Source organism: Octopus sinensis, linkage group LG26 (genome assembly GCF_006345805.1).
Source record: "Octopus sinensis linkage group LG26, ASM634580v1, whole genome shotgun sequence".
NCBI classification, from domain to species: domain Eukaryota; kingdom Metazoa; phylum Mollusca; class Cephalopoda; order Octopoda; family Octopodidae; genus Octopus; species Octopus sinensis.
In genome coordinates, this window is record NC_043022.1 from 7018091 (window position 1) to 7026302 (window position 8212).

General features: G+C 40.4%; 1 protein-coding gene across 2 annotated transcripts in view; it reads left to right on the plus strand.

The window, feature by feature from the left end:
* The window catches only part of LOC115224784, a 222098-nt gene that overhangs the window by 176021 nt on the left and 37865 nt on the right, over positions 1 to 8212 (plus strand). For both annotated transcript variants that reach the window (XM_036513760.1, XM_036513758.1), the window contains exons 8-9: positions 1263 to 1344; positions 3115 to 3469. In XM_036513760.1, the coding sequence (XP_036369653.1) occupies positions 1263 to 1344; positions 3115 to 3469 (437 nt within the window). The remainder of the gene's footprint in view (positions 1 to 1262; positions 1345 to 3114; positions 3470 to 8212) is intronic.

Here is an 8212-nt window from a genome sequence, read left to right on the forward strand (position 1 = left end):
TCAAATATGAGGAAATGATGGGGTGTTTATTTTTTTTTCTGAAGACTTGATTAAAAAACCAAAAAAAATGCAAAAGGAATTAAATGAAATGTTGTAAAAGGGGTCAGGCGGGGCAGGTATGGAGGGGGAATCAAGAAATGACTGAGATTTAACCCTTTAGTATTTAAACCGGCCATATCTGGCCAAAATAGTTAATCTGTTTTACATTCAAACTGACCAGATCCAGGCTCTCACACCTACCCTACAATGTTATTCTACATTAAGTAATTACACCATCAAGATCTTAAAGATATGAGATAATTCATGATTAATTCAAATCAATGGGAATCAATAGGCATTATGTTTGATAGAATAATCTGAACACTAAAGGGTTAAATTACCCCTTATTATCTATGGTATCTGCCCTCCTCCCTGAGCTGTGGCAATCAGAAGTTCAAACAATTAGTATAAGGACACACTGTATAACAGGTAAGTACAAAAGAAAGGAGAATTATGTATACTTTAATCAGCTTACACCTGTTTCGAATAGCCTGGCATTTCAAAATTCTGTCGTTCAGAAATCAGGAATATTAAGATTCTCCAAAGAGAGGCAAGTTTAACGCCATTCTTTCCTTGTTGAAACTAAGGAACGGATGCTGTTGAATTTGTCGCTAGAGAATTTTAGTTGACCAAATACGGCATCAACTACTATTCATGGTTTCTGCATTGTAGCATTTTGAAATGCTGGGCTATTCAAAATGTGTATAAGCTGATTAATGTATGTATAATACTGCTTATCTGTCTGTCGTCTGTCTGTCTGTCTCTCTCTCTCTCTATATATATATATATTATATTAAATTAGAGACAAAACCACTATTAGGCAAATCAAACAATGAAAGACTTAAGCCAATACATATGATTAATTTATATTATTTAAATATGTAACAATTATTAAAAAATATAATTAATATCCACTACGATCGTTTCCTGCCTGCTGTCTACAAATTTTTGAGTCGCAGTCATTCATCAGGTGGTTTCAAAATTTTTTTTTCAAAATTTTTCTTGCCGAGTTTTAAGCAATATATATATATATTGTAGGGGACATCTTTTCTTCAAACGTGTTGCATTAAACAAACAAAAACCTATTTTCTTTTTTGTTTTGTTTTTTTTTAAATTTTATTTTAATGTTGCTTTGGCCAGAAACAAACTTGCGTTAGATTCTTGAAAATAAAAGACAAGACAAGATATTTATGTTTTTCTTCTCCTTTTCGTTGTGTTTCCAGATGAAGAGAGGGCATCGACCTGTTCCAATGACTACGACCGAAGTTCAGAAGTGCGGAGCAAGTTAAGCATTCGTCTTCCAAAGTGAGTTTTTTGTTTTGGTCTGCTTTAGTTACCAGTTCTACGATTGTTGAGAGCATGTCGACATTTGTTTACTGAGAGAATGTCTGTGAGAATATCTTGAAATGGAATTGGTCTGAGACAGAGAAAGAAGGATTGGGTAAAATTGGTTTTCAGCTTGGTCACTTGTTGAGAATATAAACACACGTGTGTGTGTGTGTTTGTTATTTTGGGATGGGGTAGGGTGCATTTGTGGGTGGAAGGAAATTAGTGTTAGTGAGGCGGTGAGCTGGCAGAATCGTTAGCACGCCAGGCGAAATGCATAGCCGTATTTCGTCTGCCGTTACATTCTGAGTTCAAATTCCGCCAAGGTCGACTTTGCCTTTCATCCTCTCGGGGTCGATAAATAAAGTAACATAATTATTGGCGTTAGGAAGGACATCCAGCCGTAGAAACACTGCCAGATTTGACTGGGCCTGATGAAGCCTTCTGGCTTCACAGACCCCAGTAGAACCGTCCAACCCATGCTAGCATGGAAAACGGACGCTAAACGATGATGATGATGATGATGAGGGTTGTGGTTTTTAGTTGAAATATAAAAGAAAGTTATTCCCTGATCCAGTAAAATTCAGAATCCTGTGTGTGTTGTGGCTCAGTCTAGTGGAACACAGCCAAGGTGTCATATGAGGGAATTTTGGCTGCTGTTTCTTGGAAGTTGAGTCATTATGTAGAAGTTCTCAGAAGTTACGATGTTACTAATTTAGGTGAATTAATGTACAATCTCAAGGTTGTGGCCTTCCAGCCAGAATTGTTGTTGATGTATCTTTACCAGTAATAGAAGTGTGGTCATTGATACTGTTGTTGTTTCATCCCAGGTCAGTCCTGTTCCAGCAGGCCTAGGGTTGTAGATGGTCTAGGATTGAAATGTCTTGGCTTTTATTCAGAAGGCATAGTGTATCTTGGACAACAGTATCCAGAGTAAAATATGATTTGAAAGAGATTTAACTGCTATTTCTAGCCTGTAATGTAATTGACATTCTGTTGGTTATGATGATGAGGGTTCTATTTGGGCTGATCAATGGAACAGCCTGCTCAGGATATTAACGTGCAAGTGGCTGAGTACTCCACAGACACACGTACCCTTAATGTAGTTCTCAGAGAGATTCAGTGTGACACAGAACGTGACAAGGCTGGCCCCCTTTGAATTACAGGTACCACTTATTTTTGCCAGATGAGTGAACTGGAGCAGTAAAGTGTCTTGCTCAAGGACACAACATATCACTGGGAATTGAACTTATGACCTTGTGATCATGAGCTGAATAGGCCAACCATTAAGCCATGCTCCTTCACAGCCTGTAATGCAAGCATGTAACAGCGCCATGTTTGGCTGGAATCAAACATTGAACTGACAGACAATTAAGTGCCTGAAATCCAAAGAAACAGTCTTTGCGGAAGGAAGGATTTAACTGAAAGAAGCCTGTCGTATATATGTATATATATATATATATATATATATATATATATATATATATGTATGTTTGTGTGTCTGTGTTTGTCCTCCTAGCATTGCTTGACAACCGATGCTGGTGTGTTTACGTCCCCGTCACTTAGCGGTTCGGCAAAAGAGACCGATAGAATAAGTACTGGGCTTACAAAGAATAAGTCCCAGGGTCGATTTGCCCGACTAAAAATGTATCTTTTTTCTTTCCTTTTTATCATTTTTCTTTCTTCCATTTTTTTTCCATCCTTACCTTCGTCTCTTCCAGCTTATTCTCTCGCTTTAATTTCTTTCAGAAATCTGAAGAAAATAAAGAAAATTAAACACAGCCGCAAAACTCATTCGTCCTCTCAGTTGGAACTTGTTCAACCCGTGAAGAGCCTCGAAGACATTGTCATCTCGGGGGAGTTGTACCTCAAGAAGAAGCTGACGTGGAGCAAGCGTTTTGTTGTGATCAGCGCTGGACGTCTCATGTGTTACAAATCAGAGCAGGATCTTCGACCTTGTGTCGTCGTTAACCTGGCTGGCTACTCTGTCAACTTTATTGACCGTGACAGTCGTCATGGATATGAACTGAAGCTGGTGCACCCCACCTCTGACACGCTCCATTTCTCCGTCGATTACCGGGACTGGGCTCTCATCTGGACTGAGGTAAGTCGATTCCTCCTGGGACACTCTTCAGTTCTGATTCCATGTTTCTTCTGCTGCTATGAAAATGCAAGGGTGAGGAGTGGGATGATGTACCAAGCACCCAACTTTTACCATTTACTCCCCCCCCCCCGCCTCACAGTCTTTTATTATAGAAACCTACCAATCACTGTTGTTAGCTTAGTGTCTTCTCGTGGTCATTCAAAGACCAAGAGGAGTCTTCACTCTTTACTCTTCCTCTCTCAGATGAAATGCATATTTATTCACATTACTCTCTCTCTCTCTTTTACTCTTTTACTTGTTTCAGTCATTTGACTGCGGCCATGCTGGAGCACCACCTTTTAGTACTTATTCTATCGGTCTCTTTTTGCCGAACCGCTAAGTGACGGGGATGTAAACACACCAGCATCAGTTGTCAAGCAATGCTAGGGGGACAAACACAGACACACAAACACACACACATATACATATATATACATATATACGACAGGCTTCTTTCAGTTTCCGTCTACCAAATCCACTCACAAGGCATTGGTCGGCCCGGTGCTATAGCAGAAGACACTTGCCCAAGATGCCACACAGTGGGATTGAACCCGCAACCGTGTGGTTGGTTAGCAAGCTACTTACCATACAGCCACTCCTGCGCATTGTTTTGAATTTATCCTGCATTACCTCATAGCTTTGAGATTTCAATGGTGGGAGTGTTTATTTTCAAAATGACACTGTTGAGTGGGTGTGAGAGGCCAGATCCGGCCAGTTTCAACATAAAACAGAATATTTGCTAGAGATGGTTGTCTGTACAAGGCCTGAAGATTCCCATCTACTCTTGTGGCACCAGATTTTAGTCACTTTATTGTTCTCTTGGATGCCTTGTCATCATTAACACATGTGCATGTCTATGTGTGCATGTGTATGTATGTGTGTGTTTATATATATGCCCTTCCTAACGCCAACCACTCCTAGAGTGGTTGGCATTAGGAAGGGCATCCAGCTGTAGAAACTCTTGCCAGATCGAGTTTAGGGCCAGGTGCAGCCTTCTGGTTCGTCAGTCCTGAGTCATTCGCCCAACCCATGCTAGCATGGAAAGTGGACGTTAAATGATGATGGTGATGATATATATATATATATGATATAAAAACACCATCCGTTTGTGGCCGTTCGCCAGCTCTGTCTGGCCCCTGTGCGGGTGGCACGTAAAAAGCACCCACTACACTCACGGAGTGGTTGGCGTTAGGAAGGGCATCCAGCCGTAGAAACACTGCCAGATCTGACTGGGCCTGATGAAGCCTTCCGGCTTCACAGACCCCAGTTGAACCATCCAACCCATGCTAGCATGGAAAACAGACGCTAAACGATGATGATGATGATGATGATGATATATATTAAATTTAGAATTAGAGCTTGCTCTAATAATATAAGCATTAATGGTGTCAGTTAATGTCTGTGTTTTGTTTAAACACTTATTAGCTGTGGGTTTTTGTTCAGGGAAATGAACCATTAAAGACATTGAGTGCTAGAAACACAGACTACCTGAAACACCAGGCAAAATGAATTGCCCCAAAGGTGAACGAGAATAGGGGATAGCAATATTTCGCTCTTATTTCAGTTTCACTGCATTATAAGCATGAGTGTATACACACACTCACTCACACACACACACACACACACACACACACACACACACACACACACACACCACACACACACACACACACACAAACATACAGCAGTACCTCGGTTTTCAAACAACTCTGATCGTGAATAAATTGTCCTTTATATATATATGTAGATAGATATATAAAAAGCACGATTTATTAGTGATCAGTGGTGTTCGTAAACCAACGTTTTACTGTGTATGCATATATCATATGTATATATACAATAATATAATATATATATATATGATATTACAATTTATTTATATATATATATATATAATATATAATATATATATATGATATATATATATATATATATATAATATATATATTATATTTATATTATATTATATATATGATTTATATATATAATTTTAATTTATATTTATAATTTATATATATATATATAATATATATATATATATATAATATATATATATATATATATATAATATATATATATATATATAAATAAATTAACAAAATTAGATAAAAGTCCCAGGCTGCTGAAAGATTTCAGAACGTTTATAAATAGGTCTTACAGCTGTTTGGGGGATATTTTATATACACCTTCATTGGAGACGGTTTGAGAAAATGGTTAAGCAATAGTTAACTTAGATAAGATATGAAATAGAGAGTGAAGTGGAGGAATGGAAATAGATGTGAGATATGCAGGGATATTGCATTTGTAGATCCATTATTTAGACAGAATGGTATACATAGAAGATTCCTGTACATATAATGACTCCAACTTGAACTACTTGGTTTACAATGCGGGTGACTAGGCTGTAGCCCACACCACCAGATGTTTTAAGCATCTCAGCAGTGATTCCTGATGGACCGGGGGCTTTTCCTGGCTTCATACTCTTAATTGCCTTAACTACTAGGGAGCTAGCTATATGGATAGCTGGTCCCTCTACTGGGTCAACATTTGGCAGGCTCTCCTTCCATTCATTCTCCACATTCAGCAGTCTTTCATAGTGGCTTCTCCAAGCCTCTTTCTTTTCAGAATCAGTAGAAGCAAGTGCCCCATCATCCATTCGAACACATTTCTCTCCTGTGACATCCCAATTTTCTCTCACACACTGTCTTGCAATCCGAAATACCTCAGTTCTTTGGTCCTCATGTCTCTGGACATTGACAAACTTCTTCTTTTCCGCTACGCTCTTGGCTATGTATACCTGCCGCCCAGCCTCCCTTTTGGCTACCTGGTAACGTTCCCTGCTACCCCCATCCTTCCAGGCTTTCCAGGCCTGTTTCTTTGCCCTGATGGCCTTGTCTACTGTACTATTCCACCACCATGTAACTCTAGGTCTGGAAGGGACTTTGCACCAGCCACAGACTTGGTCTATGGGGCTCAGTAAGCTGTCCCGTAGGAATTTCCAGTTACCTTCTATGTCCGATGTCTGTAGCTCCTCCTCCCTCTCCTCAAATTTCTTGATGAGGATGTCCCTAAATCTCTGACCATGTGAAGGGTTCTTTAGCTTCCAAATCCTTTTTTTGGGGATTGGTTTGCTTCTTGGTATCCTTCTGGCCTCGAGGCTAAAGTCACTAATGACTAGCCTATGCTGGGGGGTACATTCTTCACCTGGGAGGATCTTTGCATTTATGAGCAACCCTGCGTCCTGCTGTCTGGTTAGGATGAAATCAATCTGGCTAGCAGAGTCCCCTTATTGATAGGTTAGGTGACTCTGGCTTCCTGAAGTTAGAGATGATAGTAACTGTGCTATTCTGCATTACTAGCCTAAGCTTAAGTACTCTATCGCATACCCTAACAACCTCTATAACCTTATCCACCCATTTCTCCGCAAAGAGAATGCCTACATCCCCTATACCATCCATGTTACCTTGCCAGAAGAATTTGTACCTATGTGCCTTGTCTGTGAGGACCCTAGCTGAAGCTCCTCTCCATCTTACCTCTTGTATGCAGCATACATCAACCCGTCTCCTTTCAAGCATCTCCACAATCTCACTAGACCTACCTTTCAGTGTACCAACATTGACAATGCCAACTCTGAAAACTGGGAGGGGAATGTGGGGTGAGGTTTGGGGTGGAGGGATGCTATTCAGCGCCTGAAAAGAAGAGGGTTGTTGTGGTGATATTCGTTTGTTTGGCATGCTTCATCCTCTTTTTCTTTTCTACCTCTCTCCCAACCTGACAACATTCAAGCATGTTAAGGATGTTGCCCCTACTGGTGGTAGGAACTGGTGTTAGTAGCATTGTAAGCATAAGCATTATGGTCATGAGCGATGCAGATACATGCAGTGTAGCAAATTGGCAAATATGGATACTCCAATGTTAGGTTACGAGGGTGTCGGCAGAAATGGTTGCATTGTGTGGGTAGAGGGGGATTGCAGGGATAAAGGAGGGTACCACCAGGAGAGGGTTCAGACGGGGGAAACAGGCCCATTCCTATATATACACAAGCACACCCACACTCAGAAATAGGTACATATGAGCAGCCTAATAGCTTTCTGCCTCACTTCACTTCATAAGGCCAGGGGAGGGAGATAAAGAAAGAGAAGGGGAGAGGAATAGAGAGAGAATAAGAGAGAGTGCAGGAATACAGGGAGCAGCACCAGTGAAGGAGGAGGAATTGCGAAAAGAGATAACTTAGGGGGTGGTAACAAATTTCTGGACAGAAGAGAACATAGAGCCCCTGAAGCATGTGTGAGAATAGACAACTGTTATAGTGGTGGGAGAAGGGATATCCGGTGGAGATGGTGGGACAAACACAATATCCGGTACTGGTGGGGGTGGGTGGGCAATGGTGGGTGCACCGCGAACAAGCAAGTTTGCTTAGGGACGATATTGTAATAGAAATGGTTGAACCAGTGGGAGAACGAGTAATTTACTTAACGAAATTCTAAGAGATGGAATTAAAATTATCTGTTGAGGGGTCATTGCCAATGGTTAGCTCATGGAAGAAGAAACAACAACAACAACAAGCTGATTAGTAATTAAACATTTAAGGTATTAACGGCGAAATGAAACCAGGAATAGGAAAATGAGATAGAAGGAAAGCGTCTCGGACATCATTTGGTAAAGGAATGGGGGAAGCAGACGAGGCTGAGAGTTATTAAACAG